The 25,693-nt window shown below is 42.9% G+C and overlaps 1 protein-coding gene across 1 annotated transcript in view; it reads right to left on the bottom strand.

Annotated features, from left to right (window-relative positions):
* LOC120548972 (scavenger receptor cysteine-rich type 1 protein M130-like) overlaps positions 1-24,967 on the bottom strand; it is a 36,898-nt gene extending 11,931 nt beyond the window's left edge. Inside the window, exons 1-11 of the mRNA XM_039785474.1 lie at positions 24,956-24,967; positions 20,714-20,746; positions 20,518-20,591; positions 20,292-20,299; positions 14,163-14,462; positions 10,637-10,951; positions 10,271-10,552; positions 8,795-9,121; positions 6,555-6,884; positions 3,423-3,707; positions 346-642 (exon numbers count right to left, since the gene is read on the bottom strand). Of these exons, the coding sequence (XP_039641408.1) occupies positions 346-642; positions 3,423-3,707; positions 6,555-6,884; positions 8,795-9,121; positions 10,271-10,552; positions 10,637-10,951; positions 14,163-14,462; positions 20,292-20,299; positions 20,518-20,591; positions 20,714-20,746; positions 24,956-24,967 (2,263 nt within the window). The remainder of the gene's footprint in view (positions 1-345; positions 643-3,422; positions 3,708-6,554; positions 6,885-8,794; positions 9,122-10,270; positions 10,553-10,636; positions 10,952-14,162; positions 14,463-20,291; positions 20,300-20,517; positions 20,592-20,713; positions 20,747-24,955) is intronic.
* Positions 24,968-25,693: the final 726 nt, after the last annotated feature.

The raw sequence follows: 25,693 nt of genomic DNA, 5'->3' as shown, positions 1-25,693 counted from the left end.
CATAGGGGTTTGTGAACCATTCTTTGTCTGGCCCCTCACATGACACCACTTTGCCATGGGAGACCCTACCAGGAACACCAAGCTCCAGACAACACAGCCCTGAGGTTCATAGGGACACACAAACCTCTCCACCACGATAAGGTGATGGTTCTCGGAGAGATGTAGGTTTAATATCTACAGATATATATGTACATTCAGCAGCTGATTTACTGAGGCAGCAGCTCATCAGACTCTGTCATGGCTGCTGGAGACAGTCTGCTGCCATTCTTGCTGCTGCATGTGTGTGTCAACCTGGGTACATTACTGTCAAAGATGATGTCATAGATGATTCACTGATGGGCTTACCTGAGCAGCTAAGATAGAGGATTGACGAAGAGTAATCTGATGTTGCACACTCCCTCAGAGCAGATCCAGACTCAACACAGTCAGACCTGATCCTCCACACAGATCTGTGTGAGGACTCTTTTCTCTGTCCTGCAGAAACAGCAGAGCCACAGTCCAAATCTCTGCAGGCAGCAGCTGCTGTCTTCAGGGGCCAGTTAGAGTCATTGTAACTCACTGGTTTCCATTCTTTGTGATGTTTCACCTCCAGTGTTCCTGCACAGCGACTGGCTCCTCCCACCAACTTGACAGCTTCAGGTTCTGAACAGAAACCAGAACGTCATCAGCGAAAGAACAAAGTGAGTTTCATTAGAACAGAAATCAAACAATCAAAGCTGTGGCTCCTCTTCTACCTGAGCAGGTGAAGATAATGGAACTATGACTAGAAACAGTCTTTGTAGTAGTTCTTGGTGTAGCAAAGCACTGCAGGGTATAGCAGGACGTAGAAGGGAATAGCAAGGTGCGGAGCAGGACCACGGCGACAGCTGCAACCATGATTTAGGTGCCACCCTAATCCAGGGAAAACTGCTGGGCGAAAACATAAAGGGCCCTATCTTGCACCCAGGGCAATTGACTTTGTACACCAACGCATGTATCATTCGTCGGTAAATTAGGGAATGAACTTGCACTTCCGGTGGTGGTTCAGCGAAAAGAGGAGGGGTGTTCCGGCGCAAACGTTCCCTGGTGCTATTTTGCAGTTTCAGAAAACAATTCCGCCACAGAACAACAAAAACCTAGTCTAAATTCAGTGGCGCATTATTCTGATATTTTAAGGGTGCATGCTTCGCCATAATGTAGCGTGTGTACAACGCACATACACTTTGCTTCTCTCATCTAAACGGATGCAGCAGTTCCCATTTTTGAAAACAATACATAATTACCAGGAAAAATATTACCACAAGAGGGAAATCAAAAAAAGTCGCAGCATTATTTGTGGCTTGTTGTGTTTTACACCACATTTTCATGAATCATGGATGTGTTGATGACATAAATGAGGAAATATTAGAGGACATAAGGAGACGTCACTTAACCCAAATGCCCCAGCAGCAGCACGGGAGAGAGGAGCTTATCTGACAGAAGAGCTGCATTGTCTATAGTGAAGTAATCTCGGTCTAATGTTAGACTACATTTTAAAAATATCACCATGCATTCATAACTTCGTGATTCAGTGAGAGTGAGCCTAAAACATCGGAAAGTGTGTCTTTGTGACATTTTTTTATTTACATTTTGTCAAAAAGTCTAAAACTTTAACAGCCTAATTAAGAGCTGGTGCAAGGCAAACCTGAGCCAGTTTTATAAGGGCTGGTAGATAAATCTGATGATTATGAAGAGAAGCAGAGAAGAGAGCCAGTGGCTCAGAAAGCTGTCAAGCTGAAGAATGTGTCCTTTCATATCTACGGATACATATCTTGGTGTATGTTTTATATAGACAGATATCTCTCTTGGTGTATGTTTCATATCTACAGATACATATCTTGGTGCATTCAGCAGCTGATTTACTGAGGCAGTGGCTCATCAGACTCTGTCATGGCTGCTGGAGACAGTCTGCTGCCATTCTAGCCTCTCAAGGATCACTGTGCCGTGGACGGTATACTTTGTAGCTATGGTGCCACTGTAACGTTGCTGTAACCTCCACTCATAAACGTTTTTATAACTTCAAAGCATTATATCTTCAAAATATACAGCCATGCAACACACCAATTGAAAGCTTAGCCTCTCATGATTCAATTAAGCCCACACACAAAGCATAAGATGATTTATAGCAGTTATACAACTGTTACAAAGTAACAGAAAATAAAACAATTCAGCCGTAAACTGCGCAGCTGGTGTCTAGAGTCGAGAGTGCATCCATACCTTTTCTCCTTGTCCTTTCAGCCACAAAGGGGTATTTTGCCCAAAACGTTTTTTTCATAAATCCCCAAGAGTCCAATGAAATGTAATATCCAAGCTGTTATATCCAAAACGATCTGTTCGCCTCACAATGTTGAAGTTTCTGGCCAAATCACAACGGAAAAATGCGAAACAGTTTTTCATTTTCGCACTTGTATCGCTGCTCGCTTATCTCCCCAGGTTCCTACATGCTCGTGGGCGTCACTGTATTCTCTACGGTCTAAGGTTTCCATAGACACCTGGTATGAGCCAATCCGTTCAAGTTTGCCTGTGATATCCCCAATGGAAGCCGAGGATGCCTCTGACACCATGTCAGGCACACGTGCGCTCGATCAACATTTGCTCGGACAAGTTAGATTTGAATGCTACAAGACCCATCTACCTTTTTAGCCGATGAACAAAAAATTCAATTGATACCTAATTTGAGGTTGTCTGAAATTGTAACCCTGTGTTGGCAGGAGCTGTGTCAAAGCAAAAACAGGGTCTCCTATAAGCATATCACACCCTGTGCAATTTGTAATTACTTATTTCTATATATTTATGTATATAGTTATTTCAAGTATGTGTGTGATTGATGTGGGTGTGTTTGTGTATTTGAGTGTATTTGAGTGTTTTATTGTGTACTTCATTGGCTTTTTTCTTTGCACTTTTCAAATTGAAATAAGAAAAATGGACAGACATTTTGGTAGAAGAAAATTCATATAAAATCAATTCATATAAAATAGATTTTTGAGTATTTTGGCTTCTGGACTTTTTCTATAGTAAGCTGAGACATGTTGCTATGGCCTGGTGTATCTGTATCTTACCAGATGTGTTTACAGTAGTGTATTTTAATCATTTTACAGATGTATGACTTGGACAGAAATAAAAAAAAATCCATTCTAGCCTCTGTAACTCTGTCAGTAAGGCCTAGAATCACCTTGACACTTGTACCAAAAACTTGAGAGTGTTTCTTTTCCAATGATGTCAGGCACACCCCAGAGTGTCAAAGTATATGGGAGCTGTACCACTTTTAATTTGGGTATGACGTTTAGACCAAAAAGCATTAAATTTCAAGCGTTTTTTTAGAGGCTAGCTGCTGCATGTGTGTGTCAACCTGGGTACATTACTGGCATACATGATGTCATAGTTTATGTCACTGATGGGCTTACCTAAGCAGCTGAGATGGAGGATGGAGGAAGAGGAAGATGATTCTGCACACTCCCTCAGAGCTGATCCAGACTCAACACAGTCAGACCTGATCCACCACACAGATCTGTCTGAGGACTCCTTTGTCTCTTCTACAGAAACAGCAGAGCCACAGTCCAACTCCCTGCAGGCAGCAGCTGCTGTCTTCAGGGTCCAGGGATAGAGATCCACTGGTCTCCATTCTTCCTCATGTTTCACTTCCAGTGTTCCTGTACAGCGACTGGCTCCTCCCACCAACCTGACAGACCCTGAACAGAAACAGGAAAGGCACCAGCAAAGAAGTTAATTTAATTAGGAAAAGATGAAATGACAAGACCTGACAAATACTTAGGCCCTGTTTACATGATGACGCTCTCGGGTGAAAACGAAAAAATATTTTATTGGATGTGCCTTTCGTTTATACGGCGACGGCGTTTTTGGGGCTTAAAAACGCAAAAAAGTGAAACCACCCTCCAGAGTGGAAATCTTAAAAACGCTTCACCGTCGCGTTACCGTCTAAAGGGTAAAAACGCAAAAGTCTGAAGACAGCGGCGTGGAGAGAGACGAGAAAAAGGCGTCTGTTGTTACGGAGTAGGATACAGAAATGTATAGGGCTCCTGTTAGAATTTCAATGTAATGGCTCAATATTTAAATTATTTCAACAATGTGGATAAGGTTGTTATAGTTCGATGACGATATGTAGGCTATTCATTTGAGCCAGAGCAGGCGACAACGTTACGGATGAAGAGAGAGAGAGAGCGGCGAGTGGCAGCGGCCAGCGGGCAGAGGTCAGCGGGCAGAGGAGGGTCTGCTTCAGCCTCCTCTGCCCGCTGCCTCAAGCAGCGGCGCTGAAGGGCCGCGAGGCTCAGGGTATTGGTAGTGCTCCCGTGGGTGCTGTGTTGTGGCTTATCACGTGTGCCAATTGTGCCGGTCATCATCAGACAAACATCCACCTACTTCCACCTCGTCTTTCGCTTACAAGCTTTGTCTGTTCGCTTCGGCATGTTTGTTTTGCGCTACTAAGGAGTTTACGAAGAAAGTTTGTCAGTGGCTGATGTTTTACGCGTGTCGTTTGTGTGCGCGTTGCCGCCTATGTGTGCACCGGAGTCAACTGACGTACATACTACATCGAATTTCACACACTTTTGCGTCACCATATGCACGCAGATTTCCCCTCCATAACGCTCGTCTAAACGCAGAATAAAAAGTGATAACGCAACGCCACTTTTGCGTTTTCTCTTCAGATCGTTTCCGTGTAAACATAGCCTTAGACTGCTGTTATCCTATAGACCAGGGGTGTCAAACTCAATTTCACTAAGGGCCACACTGGAAAAAGAAAATTGCACTAATGGCCAGACATCTATAGTTTATTGACATGCTTTTATTTCATCGAAAAAGTAAAATATCTTTGACTCAATTATTGCATGTATCATATAGTCTTCTCACTTACAGTTTGGTCCACATAAAGCCCTGAAAAAGTGGGCAAAAAAGTTCCGAAGCCATTTTAGAATTTAGCAAATCGAGCAGAACAATGATTACATTTTCTAAGTAGGCTACCAGCCAGCTGACTCACAACAAGCTCTTTCACAGCCTGAATATGCCAACTCAAAATCGGCAAATTTGCTAAATTAAAAATAAAATAAAACACTTTTAGATAGATCAATATGTCTTTATTAACAGGTTATGTACCGCAGTCATTTAAAGTAGCTGTAATAAAACCTCTTTTGAAAAAATATACCACACTAACAACCTTCTAACTGCTTCAGACAAAGGACTTTACTCTGTACTTGTTTTACTAGCTCTTAGTTCTGCATTCGACTCTATTGACCAAACCCTCCTGTTACAGAGACTGGAACATTTAGTTGGCATTAAAGGAAACGCACTAAGCTGGTTTAAGTCCTATTCATCTGATCAATCTCAGTTTGTTAATGTTAACGATGAATGCTCCAGCCACGCTAAAGTTAGCCATGGCGTTCCACAAGGCTAAGTGTTTGGACCAATTCTTAGGAAACACTCCATTAACTTTCGCTCTTATGCAGATGAAACCCAATCATACCTATCAATCAAGCCAGACAAAACCAGTCAGTTTTTTTTAACCTTTATTTTTCCAGGTAAGTCGATTGAGAACATCTTCTCATTTGCAACGAAGACCTGTCACATTCACACAGTTACACATTCATACCTGGAAGCTGCCCAGTACCACCACAGTCTGATCTGCTGTGGTCAAGGGCACCTCAGTGGTGATGAGGGACACATGAGGGAAAAGCGCTGTTTTTTCACTTTCCCCACCCATTTGTATCCTGTCGGTCTGGGGATTGAACTGGCGGCCTCCCTACAGTTACTTAGTTAGTTAAACTTCAAGCATGCATTAAAGACATAAAATCAAGGATGACCTACAATTTTCTGATGTTAAACTCAGACAAAACTGAGCTTATTGTGCTAGGCCCTAAACACATCCGAACCTCATTATCCAAAGATACAGCTACTCTGGATGGCATTGCCCTGGCCTCCAGCACTACTGTCAGAAATCTAGAAGTTATTTTTGATCAGGATATATCCTTTAACGCCCTATTTAAACAAACCTCAAGAACAGCCTTTTTTCACTTAAGTAACATTGCCATAATTAGGCAAATCCTGTCTCAAAATGATGCTGAAAAAAAAATGGACAGTCATCTCATCACACAAAATCAGGAGTCCAACATCTCCCGTTAAACACAAACTGACCTGAATCACTTCATTATGAACACATCTCTTTTGTAGGGTTTATCTTTATCTGAATTGAGGCTCTGATAATACAGACACTATGAGAAATTATGAAGTCCTCTGAGAATAATTTGTAGGAATAAAACTTATTTGATTTTCGGTTGTCGGTCCTCCTGCACATTGGGGGTGGACCAGATCTCCCTCTCAGAGAACCAGAGTTATTCTGGTAACCAAACATGCTCTGACCTTCAGTTTGATTGTTGTTGCCATTGATATACTTTGTATAAGTTTGGTTACTAAATGACATGTGCAACACAATCACAGTCATTACAGCATCAGAAACGTGCTTAGCTGATCATTTTCACTCAGTTTGGAACAATCATCTTCTCCAAACCTGTAAACAGTCATCTTACCTGAGACGGTGAGAGAGAGCAGACAGCTCTCAGAGGAGAAGTTATGACAGAAAACATAGAGGTGATAAACACAGCTGTATGTTCCTTGGTGGGCGGGCTCTGCAGCAGGAAACAGGAAGTGGGCAGAGTGATTGACAGCTGGCTGGGTGAAGTTGTGTGTTGAGTTGGAGGAGGTGAAGGTGAGCTGGAAGGAGCCTCCTGGGTACTGTGGCTGGATGGAGCAGCTGATGTTGAAGGTGGAGCCCCTGAACACCTGGAACACCTGCTGCTGGGCCTCGGAGACCCCATCCATGGAGGAGGACACAGAGCTGTTGGGCTGAAGCAGCAGGTCTGTAAACACAGAAACACAGACACTCTTATTTTTCATGACCCAGAATACAAATCTGTTTAGAAAATTATCCCCAAAAATGTAAAAGGGCTAGGGGCTGGACAGGAGCTACTGTTTAGAAATTAGTGCACAATCGGCCAGGCTGAATCCTGCTCTCCATTCCAAGTTCCTTGGCCTCTGTTGCCCCCAGTTCCTGTTCCTCTGTTGCCCCAAGTTCATGTGCCTATGTTGCCCTGTTGTTAAGGAAAAACTCAGAAGCAGCACAACTCATTTCACATACGTGAAGAACGTTCGGGAGACCTTGATGACTTACACAAATGCATTTAATGAACAGGCCACAATGAGCTATTGTGCAGTGCTGTCCCAACTCTCTGAAGTTCTTTTCTTCCTGAAGGTGTATTTAAACTCATGCTGGAGGCGTTACGTTTAGCTGAAACTTTAAGGTTAACAAAGATATTGCAGGTGCTGTAAACACAGATACTAAAGCCTAGTTCAGCCTATCTTTCTCTCTGGGAAGTATGCTAAAGTGTAGCTTGCCCACCAACCTCCAAAAGGAGACATTCCTGAGACAAAACATTCCTTTATCATGTAGCTGCCTACGTAGACTCCTTGAATCTGTAGAGAAAAACAATTATACATGAAGAGATGTGGTTTTTAGAGACTGGATTAATTTATTTGTCCCCTGACCTGCGACCTATGAATGACCTGATGTTGTCTAAACTTTCCCTCAGTCTCAGCATACCACAACATGGTGTTACCAGAAATAACACCAAGCTCTCAGTTCCTGAGCCTCTATTGCGCCCACTTCCAGAGCCTCTGTTGCTCCCACTTCCAAAGATTCTAGTGCCCTAAGTTCCAGGCCCTGTGCTGAATGCACTGAGAAGGCTAGGGCATTCAACCTTCAGTCAACTAGCCTGATTGCTAGCACTCCAGTTAAAAGCCAACGTGAACTCTGGAGAGGCTGAACTACAGTTAACCAGCAAGAATCCACGTCAATCAGCAGTGCTTTGTAGTATCTACCTGGCCATCTTCCTGGGGAACTGTAGAATCTGTGAAAGGGGAATTGGTTGACATGGCTACCGACGCCTCATCCTGGTGGCTCCACTGGCCTGCTCCATTGAGTCTTCACTGCCCTGCAAATTGTCCACATCGCCACACACTTCCCAGTCCAATCTGTGGCCCTACTGTCACCAGCACCTCGTTCTCAGTTAGAGGTCCGGCCGACACAAGTTTCTGTTGAGCTGAAATGATCCTAAATTCCAGAGCACCAGCAGTCTTTAGTTTCTTTACCCTGGTTTCACAGGTATTCCTGACCACATTGTTTGGTTTCCACACAGACAGTTTACTGTTTCTTATTTTTCTGAGAAGATCTGTAACCCATATTAGAAACCTGTTTAGAAAATTATCTCTAAACTCTAAAAGGGATAGGGCTGGACTCTCAACTTTAAAGGAATTTCCCGGGTGAAGGATGCCACATGGGAGTGGAGATACAGTGAGGGAAAAAAAGTACTTGATCCCCTGCTGATTTTGTATGTTTGCCCACTGACAAAGAAATGATCAGTCTATCATTTTAATAGTAGGTTCATTTGAACAGTGAGAGACAGAATAATAACAAAAAAGTCCTGTGAGAATTATCTGAAGGAATAAAACTGATTGGGGTGTTGGTCCTCCTGCACTTTGGGGGTGGACCATATCTCCCTCTCAGAGAATCAGAGTTAATCTGGTAGGCAAACATGCTGTGTCCTTTAGTTTGTTTGCTGTTGCCATTCATATACTTTTTATAAGTTTTGTTACTATAAGACATGTGCAACACAATGACAGTCATCACAGCATCAGAAACATGTGTTTAGCTGATCACTTTCACTCAATTTGGACCAATCATCTTCTCCAAACCTATAAACAGTCAGCTTACCTGAGACAGTGAGAGAGAGCAGACGGCTCGCAGAGGAGAAGTTATGAGAGAAAACATAGAGGTGATAAACACAGCTGTATGTTCCTTGGTGGGCGGGCTCTGCAGCAGGAAACAGGAAGTGGGCAGAGTGATTGACAGCTGGCTGGGTGGAGTTGTGTGTTGAGTTGGAGGAGGTGAAGGTGAGCTGGAAGGAGCCTCCTGGGTACTGTGGCTGGATGGAGCAGCTTATGTTGAAGGTGGAGCCCCTGAACACCTGGAACCCCTGCTGCTGGGCCTCGGAGACCCCGTATATGGAGGAAACAGAGATGTTGGGCTGAAGCAGCAGGTCTGTAAATGCAGAAAAACACTTTGTTAACTTGTCTAGCAACGTTACCAACGTTAATACACTCTAACAATTGTTTTCCCTTTTCAACGTGTTTTCAAAAAATGACACATCATCATCATCTGCATTTTTCTCTAATCTGTTCCTTCTGCACAGGTACACAACAATCTTTGCTCTCCACACAGGTCCTGAGCCTCTATTGCTCCCACTTCCAGAGGCTTTGTTGATCCCACTTCCAGAGCTTCTATTGCCCCAAGTTCCAGCCCCTGTGCTGAAGACACAGAGAAGGCCAGGGCATCCAGTCTTAAGTCAACTAGCCTGATGGCTAGCACTCCAGTTAAAAGCCAACCTGACCTCTGGACAGTCTGAACTACAGTTTTTAAAAATGTGTTTTCAAACAATAAGATAACATCATCATCTGCATATTTCTTTATTCTGTTCCTTCTGAGACCGTATGAAAACTTGAGAAAGAGGAAAAGAAACCCAGCCCAGTTTCTTTTTTCCCTTTATTTGATAGTAGATAGACATGAAAGGAGAAGAGAGATGGGGGTGACACGTAGCAAAGAGCAGCAGGCCAGACTTGAACCCACGCGGCTGCAGGACTCAGCCAACAGGGGGCGAACGCTCTTACTGGGTAGAGGCCGCCCCAAGTCTGAACTACAGTTAACCAGCAAGAATCCGCAACACTCAGCAGTGCTTTGTGCTTTGCTGAGCTGCTCAAAGTTGGGGCCAGTAGGTCATTGGTTCCTGTTATGGTGGCAACCAAAGAACCTGCTGGTGGAAGCCAGCGGCTCAGAAAGAAAGCTGTGAAGATGGAGTCCTTTCAGGCTGGTTGCTGGTTGGCCCAGGGGACTCCTGAAGCAGCAGATATGTTTCATACATACAGATATATATCTTGGTGTATGTTTTATATCTACAGATATATATCTTGGGCTATGATTCATATCTACAGATATATATCTTGGGGTATGATTCATATATACAGATATATATTTTGCTGCATTCAGCAGCTGATTTACTGAGGCAGCATCTCATCAGACTCCGTCATGGCTGCTGGAGACAGTCTGCTGCCATTCTAACTGCTGCATGTGTGTGTCAACATGGGTACAATACTGTCAGACATGATGTCATAGCTGAGTCACTGATGGGCTTACCTAAGCAGGTGAGATCCTGAATGTAGGCAGAGTAACGTGATTCTGCACACTCCCTCAGAGCAGAACCAGACTGAACACAGTTAGACGTCAGCCTCCACACAGATCTGTCTGGGGACTCTTTTCTCTCTTCTACAGAAACAGCAGAGCCACAGTCCAGCTCTCTGCAGGCAGCAGCTGCTGTCATCAGAGTCCAGGGATAGACAACCATTGGTCTCCATTTTCCTTGTTTCACCTCCAGTGTTCCATCACAGTGACTAGATCCTCCCACCAACCTGACAGGCTCTGAACAGAAGCCAGCATAAAAGAACAAAGTGAGTTTCATTAGAACAGAAATGAACCAAATCAAAGCTGCAGCTCCTCTTCTACCTGAGCAGGTGAGTCCAACAGCTTTTCCAGGTGAGCAGGTGTTCCTATCTGAGATTGAGCTTCTACAGTCCAGGAGAGCAGACTCATGGCCTCCACACTGGAACACTTTGGTCCACATTGGAGGCTCCACTTCTCCATAGAGCGCCCCCTGGAGGACTGAAGGAGCCCCACAGCCAAGCTCCCTACAGACCACCTCTGCATCCTGCTGGTCAAAGTCATCTTCACACACTGAGGACCAGTGCTGGGTAGACTGATTAGTCTTCACCTCCAGTCTGCCTGAGCACAGACTGGTCCCATTCACCAGCCTGACAGAGTCTGGAGAGATGATAGAAGATACAATAGAGAGAGAGAAAAAAGACACCAGACACTAAATAAAAAGATGTCAGGAAACAACGATTCAGTGATTCAAACTGGACTCAGCACAGTTCCAACAGAAGTTGATAATTAACAACAGAACACATATTTATAACACCGCAGACTGCAGCAATGTTACATCACATTTAATACACTAACTATTGTTCTCCATTGAACACTCATGTCTTCAAACAATAAGATAACATCATCATCTGCATATTTCTTTATTCTGTTCCTTTTGAGACCTTATGAAAAATTGAGGAAGAGGAAAAGAAACCCAGCCCAGTAAAGCCTGGGGCCCCCGTCTGGAGCCAGGCCCAAATGGAGGGCTTGTCAGCAAGTGCGTGGTAGTCGGGTTTGCAACAGAGCCCGAAGATGCTGCAGGGCCCACCCATAGACCGTATATAATGGATCAACAGACCCCGTTGCTCTGGACGGAGACCAGTGAAGGATATTAGAAGCACTTTTCCGGTGAACGCTGAGCATTACTGCGAGCCTCCAACTGAGAGAGACAATGTAAATGTGACGTGAGCAACATGTCTGAAAGTTGGAAGTCTTCTGGTAGCTGTGCCGAGAGAAATCTCAATCATTCCGAATCTTGCAGAGACAGAGAGTGTAGGTATATGTAAGGAGATAACATGGGCACAGGCTAATTATTGCTAACTAAAATGCTAGTTAACATTAGTAATTAAACCTAACGTAAGTCAAAACTGCCTGCGAGCTTCTCCTGTACTATACGGTAATTCCTCTACTATGCGACAGTAAGTCATGTGGTTATGACACAATCGTTAGCCTATTTTTACAAAAACGCCTGCTATGGAGCCATATCGTGAGGTACAAGGTAATGGAGCCTTTTATACATTGTCTTGTTTCTTTAGAAATAAACAATAGACAAATAGAGTCTTTAAATGCTTCAGATGTAAAGTTATTCGCTGTCAAAATGACATCAAAATGAATGGCCGTCAATGGAATGCTAACGGGAGGTGATCGCTTTGTAGCATCAAAATGGCGCCATAGGAGGTTCAAGTTCTGAAGCGAAGCTTACCCCCTTGGGCCCACCACCTGTGGGATGAACTGCTGGGGAAACTTGTGCAGAGGTGGAGTGCTACCACTTACATCTGTTGGCGCTTACCTCGACGTCTCACAGTCAGTTCTGAAACCGTACTCCTGGATAGGGGTTGGACTCTTCTTTTCCAGAGTTGTCCAGGGTGTGAGGCGACAATATCACAAACTTTATCCGATGTTTAAAGTGAATGAAACAGCCTTGCCAGTCTACTTACTGGAGTTTCACAACTAAACATATCCTCTACAACTGTACACTTTTGGCTGTATTGTTTGTGTCCCCTTCAAGACATTTTATGTTTATTTTCCCTCTCAACTGTTAGATGAGATTTACACACATGGAGGCGACGCCCAGGTGTGGGGATACTCACAAGCCCCCTGGCTGAGCACACCTACGTTGGAGTTTACCTCAGTAGATGAGAGGGTTGCCTCCCTATGCTTACGGGTTGTAATCTGACTGTTTTTTGTACATATGCACCAAACAGCAGCTTCGAGTTTTCAGCCTTCTTGGAGACCTTGAATGAAGTCTTGTATGGGGCTCCCGAAGGGCACTCCATAGTTCTGCTGCTAGACTTTAACGCACACATGGGCAATGATGGAGACACCTTGAGAGGCTTGATTGAGAGGAACGGCCTCCCTGCTCTGAACCTGAGTGGTCATTTGTTGTTAGACTTCTATGCTTGTCATGGATTTTCTATAACAAACAGTGTTAAAACATAAGGTTGCTCATAAGTGTACCTGTTACCAGAGCACCCTAGGTTAAAGGTCAGTGATAGATTTTGTGATTGTATCATCTGACCTGAGGCCGCATGTTTTGGACACTCGAATAAAGACAGTGGTGGAGCTGTCAACCGATCACCATCTGGTGGTGAGTTAGGACAGGGGTTGAGGGAAGCCATTCGACTGAAGGAGTCTTTCCAGGATATGTTATCCTGGAGGACTCCGGAGGCAGTTTCAGGGTACTGATAGGATCGAAGGGCTGCAGCCTCTGCCATTAAAGAGGCAAAGCAATGTGTGGGAGAAGTTCGGATAAATCATGGAGGACTTTTGGTTGGCACCAAAGTGCTTCTGGAAAACCGTCTGGCACTTCAGGAGGGTGAAACGGGGAACCATCCAAGGTGTGGGCAGGAAGGATGGGATGCTGTTGACCTCAACTAAGGAGGTAATTGGGAAGTGGAAGGAGCACTTTGAGGAACCCCTGAATCCAACTAACACGCCCTCTATGTCAGAGGCAGAGCTGGAGGATGATGGAGGAAGTCACTGAGGTAGTGAAACAACTCCAAAGCCCCGGAGATTGATGAGATCCATCCAGAAATGCTGAAATCCCTGGGTGTGGGGGGGCTGTCTTGGATGACACGCCTCTTCAACATTGCGTGGAAGTCTGGGACAGTGCCTAAGGAGAGGCAGACCGATGTGGTGGTTCACCTGTTCAAAAAGGGGGACCAGAGAGTGTGTGCCAATAACAGGGGTATCACACTTCTCATTCTCCCTGGTAAAGTCTACACCAAGGTTCTGGAAAGGAGGGTTTAGCCAATAGTCGGACCTCGGAAGATGAACAATGAAGATTCCATCCTGAGGGCTATTTCACAAAACCAAGATAAGGGATTAAGCTGGGATTTCCCAGTTATCCTGGCTCAATTTAGACTTGACTCACCCGAGAAATACTGTGGGAGGTGCTGCAGGAGTATGGGATGAGGGTTCCCTTCTCAGGGCCATCCAATCTCTGTATGTCCAAAGCAAGAGCTGTGTCCAGGATCTCTCGTTCCAAGTGGGTGTTCCACCAGGGCTGCATTTTTTTCACCAATCCTGTTTGTGATATTCATGGACAGGATATAGATGCGTGGTGGGGAGGAGTTGCGGTTCAGTGGTCTGGGGATCTCATCGCTGCTTTTTGCAGATGATGTGGTTCTGATGGCATCATCGGCCTGTGACCTTCAGCACTCACTGGATCGGTTCGCAGCCAACTGTGAAGCTGCTGGGATAAGGATCAGCACCTTTAAATCTGAGGCCATGGTTCTCAGCAGGAAACCGATAGAGTGCCTACTTCTGGTAGGGAATGAGTCCTTACCCCAAGGGGTTACCCCATAGATGATGTTACTGTAGGGCTTACCTGAGCAGGTGATGTCCAGGATGGAAGAAGAGGAATCTGATGTTGCACACTCCCTCAGAGCATATCCATACCGAACACAGTCAGACCTGATACTCCACACAGATCTGACTGAGGACTCTTGTCTCTCTTCTACAGAAACAGCAGAGCCACAGTCCAACTCTCTGCAGACAGCATCTGCTGTCTTCAGGGTCCAGCCAGAGAAATAATAGCCACCCACTGGTCTCCAATATCTGTGATATTGCAGCTCCAGTGTTCCTGCACAGCGACTGGCTCCTCCCACCAACCTTAAAGCATCAGGATCTGAACAGAAACCAGAGAGTCATCAGCAAAAGAACACAGTGAGTTTCATTAGAACAGAAATTAACCAAATCAGAGCTGCAGCTCCTCTTCTACCTGAGCAGGTGAGCCCAACAGCTTTTCCAGGTGAGCAGGTGTTTCTATCTGAGCCTGAGCTTCTACAGTCCAGGGGTCTCATTTATAAACGTGGCGTACACACAAAACGGGGCTGAAAATGTGCGTATGCCACTTCCCACGCAATGGTTGTGATTTATAAAAAACAAACTTGACGGGAGAATGTGCGGACCTCCACGCAAACTCTGACCCATGCGTACGCACATTTTGTTAACAAAATAGGAATTGGCGACGCAGATGGTGAGGTGGTGAACTGAAGTCAGACTGCAGAAAGTACATGTGGGAATAACGATTAGGCTACTCTTAATATGTTTAAGTATTAATGCCTCACGCACATTTCTTCACACCATATCATGAAGATTGTACTGAGTGATAATTGAGTGATAAACACCTCCAACTCAAATCTTAAATCAAAACTCGTTCTTAATATTTAATCGGCGCTGTCTCGCTGTCACATTGTCCGCTACGGAGCGCAGGAGGAGGAGATGGCCTGACTGCATGGAATACAGGATAGCATCAAATACCCTAGCATTAGATAACGGCAGAACACAGTGTAAATAACTAAATATCTGTCTTTAAAACTGTGCATATATCATCAAATGTCAAAGTCTGGAAATACAGCCGTAAAGCTCTCGTGCAATTGTTACGCTCTATGTCCTCGTTATCAGCCCGAACTTTAATACTGTTCATAACAAAACCTGCATCAAGAAAAGTGTGTTTGCCTATTACATTTCGATTTCAAATTGTATCTCGGGGTGGGGGATACCACTAGTTGTTGCTGTGATTTTACCAAGGTGTTAACAATCACAAATTGATGTAGGCTAAACATATTACTGTGGTGAACCCGTGCGTATAATGCTGCATGATGGCCCTGCTGGCCCTGCTGGCCCTGCAGGAGGACTGGAATGGAAGAATCAGGAGAAAAAGAGACTTCAGGGACCATGACAATGACTGGCTCATATGCCGATTTAAATTCCCTAATATAGCTGTAATAGTAATATAGCTGCGCTCTTGGATCTATGTACTGAATTGGGTCCAGTAGAGAGGGCAACACGCCGGAACCGTGCCATCCCGGTCCAAATACAGGTCCTCGCCACTCTGGGTGAAACCGGCTGTTTCCAGAGGGAAATGTCAGACAGCTAAGTGTTTTTTTAAATAAATATTAAATATAATCTTCAACTTTATCCCTAAGGCTTGTTTGGCTATAATATATAGTAATGTTAAATCTTATTATATACGTCTGGTATATCGAAGCTGTCCCCGAGTGCCGTAATGCCTGCCGTTTTGGAAGATTTTATTAATAAAGGTAGTCTATAGATCCGGTTTCCCTACACTGTGCGACAACTGTTTCTCCGCCAGTCGTCATGATTCGGTGTAACGAAGAACAACTGCCAGGGTCATTAACATTCTGATCAGCATTCACGAGGTGCTTTGCATTGACTATTTATGGTTAAAAATGGGCGTGTACAGGGCGGGATAAGAGGCTGATCCACGTACGCACACTTGTAGTCAATCTCTGATTTATAAAGGGAACATTGCTTACAGGTGTGCGTACACACGGTTTTATAAATCTGACTTTTTTTCGGCGTACGCCAATTTGGGCTTTTGGGCGCACGTACACTTATAGTAAGGATCCTACGCACAGTTTTATAAATGAGACCCCAGGAGAGCAGACTCATGGCCACACATAAGACACAGACAGGCAGACACACACAGAGGCAGAGAGGCAGACAGACAGGCAGACACACAGACATGTAGACACACAGACACACAGACAGACACACAGACAGGCACACACACACACATACAGGCAGTCACACAGACAGGCAGACACATAGACAGGCAAACACAGAGAGACAGGCAGACACAAAGACAGACAGAGACACAGACAGGCAGACACACATCAGACATACAGACAGGCAGACACAAAGACAGACAGAGACACAGACAGGCAGACACACATCAGACACACAGACAGGCTGACACACAGAGAGGCAGACACACATCAGCCATACAGACAGGCAGACACATGGACAGGCAGACACACAGACAGGCAGACACACACACACAGACATGCAGACACACATTTGATACACAGACAGGCAGATAGGCAGACACACAGACAGACAGGCAGAAACACAGACAAACACAGACAGGCAGACACACATCAGACACACAGACAGGCAGACACACAGGGAGGCAGAAAGGCAGACAGACAGGCAGACTGGTGAACCTAGTACATGTTTTTTGATAGTGGGGGAAACCGGTAGCCTGGACTTAGCCCCGCCCACAACATTCAAGGTCGGGAAGTTCGGTCTGGACTTGCTCCGTTGAGGAGCAATAATTGCCCGAACAGGATCTGTTCGGACCAATCAAATTGTCGGACAGATGATCAACAGTAACCGAATCAACCACGTCACCAAAGATCGCTTGGGTTGAATTTGTTTACAACAGGTGGCTGCCGCTGGAGAACTGAGATGTGTAGATTCCACCATCACGTCTGTTACAGACGATATCGACAGCGCATTAATTTTAAAATCCTCAGCGGAGGAGCCTCAACAACTGCCTGAAAGCACGGTAGTGTTATATGGTGGAGAGAGATAGAGAGAGACTGGAGAGAGGGAGGCCCAGCGGCGCTAGAACAAAGCACGGTAGCGTTATATGGTGGAGAGAGATAGAGAGAGACTGGAGAGAGGGAGGCCCAGCGGCGCTAGAACAAAGCACGGTAGCGTTATATGGTGGAGAGAGATAGAGAGAGACTGAAGAGAGAGAGGCCCAGCGGCGCAAGAACAAAGCACGGTAGTGTTATATGGTGGAGAGAGATAGAGAGAGACTGAAGAGAGAGAGGCCCAGCGGCGCAAGAACAAAGCACGGTAGTGTTATATGGTGGAGAGAGATAGAGAGAGACTGAAGAGAGAGAGGCCCAGCGGCGCAAGAACAAAGCCGTGACTCATTGAAATAAAACGTGTTTTCGCCGATTCATCTCTAGAAATGCGACTGTAGCGAGCATGTCACTATCACTAACGTTATCCATATTTATATTTACACGCAACAAATGATATATCCAGCTTCAAAAAAGTCTAAAAGTCGGAAGTTAGAACAAATGCATTGTGCAGAGTGGTTGCTATGGAGACGACACACAGTGTTGAGTTCTGTTGACAGTTGAGTTGAGTTTCGTTGCTCTGATTGGTTGTAGGTCTATCCAATGAATGCAGAGGCATTTTTTCCTGGTTCGGTTGGAACACGCCCCATAATCACAGCCCAATGGAGCGGTTTCAGACTCACATTCTGACTAGAATCTGAGTAGGACCACGTCAGGCTAGGAAACCGGAGCACCTGGAGGAAACCCATGCAAGCATTGGGAGAACATACAAACTCCACATAGAAACTTTCACTTTCACTTTCCACACGTCAGTAGGAGTAGATAGAGTATTTTTTCTCTTCTTTTTTTAATTATAAATACAGAAAAGTTGGTGAACTAGGTAGCTAGCTAGTTACGTTGCCTGGCAACTGTTAACAGACCGGCTGAGATGTCAGTTATTGGTGATTGCTAGCTAGCTCTTAACATCATTTATGAACAGCAAACATCGTTTTAGTTGATTGATTTTTACCTCAAATAAGACATTTAGTAACGTTAACGTTATAACAGTTTTTTTTAACACGTTGTTAATATTGACATACATACACTGACTGCTGCGGCTGATTTCACTCAATCTGTGTTAAGTTTTCAGTTAAATTAAAGTTAACGACAAGTACTGTAACGTTACACATAGAGTAAAGTTACGTTACACAAATCAACAGTAGCCACACCAGCAACACGGAGCCTAACAGACCAGCCGCACTTAACGGTACATTTTCACCAGCTGACGTTAGCTCCCCAAACATTAGCCATGTTGAATCCTGCTGTCAGTCATCATATATTAACTATTCTATTAACTATCTATTGTCAGCTTACCTCATGCCTTTACACGATTTTCCTTTCAGTAAAGCAAATTAAAACTTAATAATCCATGTCTTGACGAGGTAAAGTAACTTCCAGAAAGACTTCCTACTTCAGCAGCAAGTCTCCGCATTACTATCGTAAACGTAATTTCCATAACGTTAGCGCAATGAAAATTGCGACAAGTCCATCAGCAGTTCTGGTGAAGTCATTATAGTCTTTATCAACAGAAACTCATTGAAGCTAGCGAGGCTCTTCAACTACTCCGCTCATCGTCTAAACTAACTCCACGCCGGTGTTCTGTCGATGTAGCATACTTTGTCAGAATAGCATACCGGAAGTTTAGTTTTATAACGGGGTCTGTCAATTTGGCCTACTTTGTCAAAACAGCATACCAGTGTTTGTGAAGGGTATGCTGTTTTGATAACCCCTGGTTTAATAAAAGAAATACAGTTTATAAAGGGGTATGCTGTTTTGATAACCCCTGGTTTAATAAAAAAAAATACAGTTTATAAAAGAGGTATGCTGTTTTGATAGCCCATTGTTTAATGCGATATAACAGCCCGGTCTCATGGAAGTTCGTGTAATTGTGACTTTATTTGAATCTATTGATACGTGTTCACGGAGACGTTTTTGTCGGTTTTTACGTGGACAAGACGAAAATGTAAAGTAATGTATTTCACCAGCGGGCGCCTCGCGGGCGCCTCCCGGCTTATGGAGCGACCTTTTCGGCCGCCTCCCGGCGTCCTTACCCCGAGAAAATAACGTTACATTTACAAGTCCTAAAATAACGTTACATTTACATGTAAAAAATAACGTTACATTTACACGTAAAAAACGAGAAAAACGTCTCCGTGAACACGTATCAATAGATTAAGAATAACGTGGCCATTTACACGAACTGCCGTGAGACCGGGTTGGATATAATACACCAACACTTACCGCTTGTAATCTTAGGTATGCTGAAATGATGGTTTAAATTTAACGCATGCGCAATCCCACAAATGTCACTGCTGCGCATGCGCATTAACCGAAGGTATCCCATTCTGATGGGTATGGTGTTCCGTTAGAACACCCGGCCGGTGACAGTAAGAAAACAAACGCTAAACAGGAAGTGGCGTGGTTGATGGGAAATGTGGTCTTATAGTTGAGATTGACATTAAAAAATATTGTTTAATGTATATTAGCCATTCAGAATACCAAAGACAGTTTTTACATATTAAGTTCATGCAAAATTGAAAAAATAAAATTATTACCTGCAATATAAATGCAAAATTATGAGATTATCTTCATAATTGAACACATTACTTGTTCTCTTGGAGCTATATCAATCAAAATTCCACCCAAATCTCTATTTTTGTTTCTTACAGTAAGGCACAGTTGTCTTACAGTCATTACTTTGAATTAAAACCACTATTGATGTATTGGTAGAAAAATATAAGGATAATAAAGACAACATGAGCCTCTTTCCCCATTGATTCCAATGGAAGCAATTCTAAAACTTAACCCTGGTAAGATGGCCGCCAAGTGCTTCCATCCTGGAATGGCAAATCAGAATTACATGTCATATCTATTGTTCTATATCTATGGTTAAAGTAAGATACATGCCATTGTAGACATTTAATTCATTTTTTTGTCTACATTGTACTACATTGACTAATATTAGATTTCATTTGTTATTTGTCCATTTTTTACTTGAGCAAATTGCTCCAAAATGTCTGTGCAAGTCTCTGCACATCATCATCTGCATCATTCTGTTCCTCCACTGATGGGCTTACCTGAGCAGCTGAGATAGAGGATGGAGGAAGAGGAATCTTCCGACATACAGTTCCTCAGAGCAGATCCAGATTGAACACAGTCAGGCCAGATCCACCACACAGATCTGACTGAGGACTCTTTTCTCTCTTCTACAGAAACAGCAGAGCCGCAGTACAATTCTCTGCAGGCAGCAGCTGCTATCATCAGGTGCCAGTCAGAGTGATAATCTACTGTAATGTAACTCACTGGTCTCCATTCTCCATGTTTAAGCTCCAGTGTTCCTCTACAGTGACTGTCTCCTCCCACCAACCTGACAGACTCTGAACAGAAACAGGAGAGTCATCAGCAAAATAATTTTATTTAATTAGGAAAAGATGAAACTGTAAATGCTGATTCTGCTTTAATGTTTTTTTTTTTATTTCTCTTTTCTGTTTCTGTATACCTGTTGAGGTTTGTTCTTCTTCAGCCTGGAGTTCTGAGGAGAAAATCAGAAGGTAAACATCAGTATAAAGGAGTGTGATTGGATCACATCTCTGGACAGAACAAACTCTCTCAGGTTCTTTTGTAAAGAATCTTCTAGCAGCTCAGAAACACCTTAATGAACTCACTCTGGAGCATTTTATCAGTTCACTAAGGATGTGATGAACACGTGTATACACAGAACACAGAAGTCTGAAAACATAAAGGAAGGCTCTCAGAAATGCCAGATCAGCCTAATACTCATCACTAATAGAAGAAAATAAGAACAACCCAAGGTTCCTTTTCAGCACTGTAGCCAGGCTGACAGAGAGTCACAGCTCTATTGAGCCATCTATTCCTATAGCTATCATAGGAAGCTATATGCTATGATAGCTATATGCTTGCTTTTGGGGGAATTACTGGAATTGTTGGGTCTCTGTATATTATAGAGTGGGGTCTAGACCTACTCTATCTGTAAAGTGTCTCGACACAACTCTTGTTATGATTTGATACTATAAATAAAATGAATTGAAATGAATTGGAAGTCTGGGATGGATCAAAAGAAAACGTATATTGTAATATTCTTTCAGTAACTCGTACCTATTGTTTTAATTATCGCATGTTTGAAGTTTAACTAGCTGATTTGTTTCTTCTGGCCTAATCAATATGTATAATTGGGTATTATTTGCATAACAGTGAAACTTTATCAAGTGTTTCCTAACAATATTGCCTAGAGGAAGCATACTTAAGGTAAAAAGAAATAGTCCAAGCACAGAGCCTTGATGGCTAACTTTACAATGCATGGAGGATTTATTGTATTACTGTTTATTGTCCATTTTACCTTTTTGTCTTAATTCTGTCTGTGTGTGTGTGCAGTTTGTCCTCTGATTTAAAGATCAACACAAATATTTGAATAATAACACGTCATCTTTAAAGCACCTGAACTGCACAGCAGCAGCAGCAGCAACAGCTGATACATGTCCAAGTGGAGCATCTCTCTCATCACCTCGCGTGCTGTACTCAGTGTATAATCTGCAAACAGGAACAGGAGGAGCTTTACTGGAACAGAATCAGAATCAGCTTCAACGGCCAAGTTAATGTAAACACAAACAGGGAATATGACTGGCTTTTTATTTGTTGTCCTTGTTTTTAGCCGTGGCAACACAATGGTTAAAAACAAGGACAACTTATGACAAAAGGGAACACTTTAAGACTCTAGGGAAGAACCTTTGGGAACAAATTTGCAGTTTGATCAGGTGACTTGGGAGGACATAATGCCCCATTAAAAAGATTTCCAAATGTAACATAGCCTTAGTGGAGGCTTGAAAGCATGAATTGTGAAACTACCCAAGTGTTTTTCCCCTCCTGGGATGCCCAGAGATGCACATCCCCCTGGCAAACCAGTGAAAACTACAAACTGAACTAAAGTCTTGCAACTTTTTCATTATCAAAGATGGTGTCCTGTTTACAACAATCAAAGATGAAGGTTAGAAAAAAGATATGGGTTATCAAAGGAATAACAATGTGAAGGCTTGAAAACCAAATTCATCTTGACAGTTTAGTCAATGTTTGTGCAATACTTGGTGTCCCATCGGAATAGAGCCGCTACAGTATTTGCCAAAGTTGCTTTTGTAATGTTGAATGTTATGTTTTTATTACTACATATACTTACATGCTGTTTTTTTAGTATTCACGCCTGAGTGGGGAGGGGCCACCTTGGTTTGAACCTGCTAGCAGCATGCAAACGCAGGAAGGAGGAGATGTGCCATGCTCAATTAATTTAACATTTTTGTAAGGATAAATTAATTAGTTTTAGTTCCAAGTGTCCATTTTCAAACAACCATATGTCTTTAGAAAATGGTTCAAAATGCTTATTATAGATATTCTCTGCTCGAAAACCAACCCAGTCTCACGTCAGTTCGTGATGGCATTACGAAATTAAATCTATTAGAACGTGATACCCTCACGTTATTTTGAAGATTTACGTGTTGGGGTCACGTTTTTTATACTAATGTATTTCAATGAGAAGCATCTTACGTAATCACAGCACGAAACTTTCTGCCACTCGGGCTGCAGCAGAGAAGCTGGATACAGCTTTGATATTATTGGTATTTTTAGCCCAATAATCGCTGTTTTATTCAACATTTATTCACCAGATCTTATCACGGTTTATATGTATTTCTTTTAATGTTATTATTTCGGTCTATTTCGGCCAGGGAAGCTGGATTGCTTTGTTGTTTATTGATATTTTTAAAACTATAACGCTACATCTTTCAACATGTATTTAGCTGTTATCATGGTATGCATTTCTTTATTTTAATAATATTATTTCGGTCTTATTACCGGTGAAATATTACAGTAAATAAGACAGAACAGTAAGCTACGAAATGAGCCGAGCTGGGCGCATTCAAAGCCGATGTCCCAAGATGCAATGCGGGCATTCATTCACAGAATCAGACAGCGATCAGCGGGTCTATAACGCCCGTATCACTTCAATGTACGTAAGGGATCATGTAGAGCGTTGCTATAGCGACTACAACAACGACGGGGAGATCAGGACCCCGACGCCAATCTTCTTCTAGCGGATCGATTGATAGCTCTCCTCCAGAGGGAACAGAACTGCGTCCATGGCAACGCTCTGCTATGCATGGCAACGGTGTGTTATACTTAGCAACGGTCTGTTATCAAGAAAATAACAGACCGCAGTCTACATTAGAATATAAGCAAGTCATGTAATAAATATATATAATCAGTAGTTTTGTCACCAGCAACAACACGTTGCTCAGTTTTGTTCCAGTAAGTTATGCACCGTAATAACGTTTTAAAAAAATCAGCTGAAGACTCCGGAAGTGACGTCGTAATTACCGCTCGGCGGATAGAAAAGATACAAATACATAATATTCGTAATATTGATGTTTTTGTCTAACGTTGTATTTGAGGAGTTAAACAATAAAGATAGCATCAATAATAAAATACAGTTTCATGTATTTGTCTCATGTATTGTGTGCTGGCAGCATCAACCTGAAATGGAATGAAGCCCACTCACGGCAGACAGCAGAAACAGGAGCCCAACACGTCCTCCCACCCACCCCGGAAGAACTACAAGTGCTCAAGCTTTGTAACAGATTCTGGGCCGCGTCTATAGTGGGAGTTGTAGTTTTTAAATATATTGATATATTTCTCATAAGTAGAAGTTGGTAGTGTAGAATTTTGGATACACTCTGGGTTTTTTGGGATGGTGAACACACTGGTATCATCAGATTTTAAAAATAGAATCATTAAATAGGTGAAAATAGCTTATTACCATATTTGACAGAGCTTACAGTGGATAAACTTTGGAGACCATATCTACATGATAGCTGATGTCCAGAGCTTTCTAGAACAGCTGGTCTTATGTGTGTAGCACCTTCTGTTGCTAAATGACAAGCCTTCAAACATGGACTGGGTTCAAGGTTCAGAGGTCAATATTTCAAAGCAGGAGTAATGTATCCTCTCCAGACTGACATATGTTACTCTCCAAGATGAGACCTTTCCAACGATGGTTTTGCTATAGTCCTACGACAAGGTTTTCATTTTCACATATCATAGGGACCATTTTGCAAGCTATAGGCCTACTTTATTGTCCCCAGAGGGATATTTGCCTTGAGTTCAAATGCTTCACAAATAACGCTTGACATATTGTTTTATCATACAGATGACATACTTACGATAAAAAAACATAAACAAAGTGATATGGAGTCAGATCGAAGCACATCACACAGCCACAATCTATTGCTCATCTTTCACAAACAGTGAGCAACACAACCCTATGCATCATATCATGAAGCTATTCCCTGCAGCCTCAAGCAACATTATTTAAAGTTTTAATTGAGGTAGGTCCAAATTAGGGCTATAGTTTAGAATTATTTAGTTTACATTAGGGTACCCATTTCTTCTGACAGAGGATAAGAGCTACTTGGCATGGAGAATAAAGATTGATCAGACCATATTGTGTTCCCCTTACAAGTAAGCTTTAAATGAGATGTTTTTAGATATTGCTGACATATTAATATGCTCTGTAATGCAGCCTTGTATAACATAAACCCTCTGATTCACTGTGAGTGTCTGCTCTAAATGATAAGACACACTTTCAACACGGGCCTTCCAGCCAAAGGTGTTATATATACACACCAAGGTGCTATAGGAGCAGAGCCGATTGATTGGTTCATCATTTATGACCTCATACCCTCTGACCCATGTCACGACCAACTCCACGAGCAACTATAATCTGTCCCAGCCACGCTCGCGTCTAAAGTCAAGAGGAGACCGTGCCTTCGCTGCTGTTGGTCCTAGGCTGTGGAATAGCCTCCCCGTCTCCTTGAGATCGCTGTCCTCTTTATATGAGTTTAAACTCAAACTAAAGTTTTATCTCTTGGAGCGTGCATTTCTCTAAATTCTTATTTTTATTTATGTTTTCTGCTGTCTGAAGGATGTTTTATTCTCTTTCCTGACTCTTGTTATGTGAAGCACAGTGGTCAACTTCTGTTGTGTTTACTTGTGCTATACAAATAAATGAAATGAATGAAACTCCTCATTTTGTGAAATGGTTGAATGAGATTGTTGGTTTGGCACCACATTCTGGTCTCTATTTTAGCAGAATATGCAAAAGTACTTGTGTCTGTGTGCAGTAGGCTGAGGTAGAAGTGTGCCAAAAATGCCAAAACACGTTTGTGTACACATACCCATACAAAGCTATACATCTCTGTGAACAAAAACCTCAGCAAAAATCAGCTTAAAATGTTCCTAAAACTAGCCCCTTCTTAATTTTGAAAAGGTAGTCTCAAAGGTTATAGGTACAAGCTGTAACCATGCTGATTGATAGGAGGATCATCTTCTGAATAATAATTAATATGATAGGCCTACCATAAATTATTTTAAAAAAGTCAGTTATTTAAAACAACTAATAATGCAGTGTGATGTTAAA

Source organism: Perca fluviatilis, chromosome 20, assembly GCF_010015445.1.
Source record: "Perca fluviatilis chromosome 20, GENO_Pfluv_1.0, whole genome shotgun sequence".
NCBI classification, from domain to species: Eukaryota; Metazoa; Chordata; class Actinopteri; order Perciformes; family Percidae; genus Perca; species Perca fluviatilis.
Note: the sequence above shows the minus strand (reverse complement) of the source record. Positions and strands in the feature narration are given on the sequence as shown.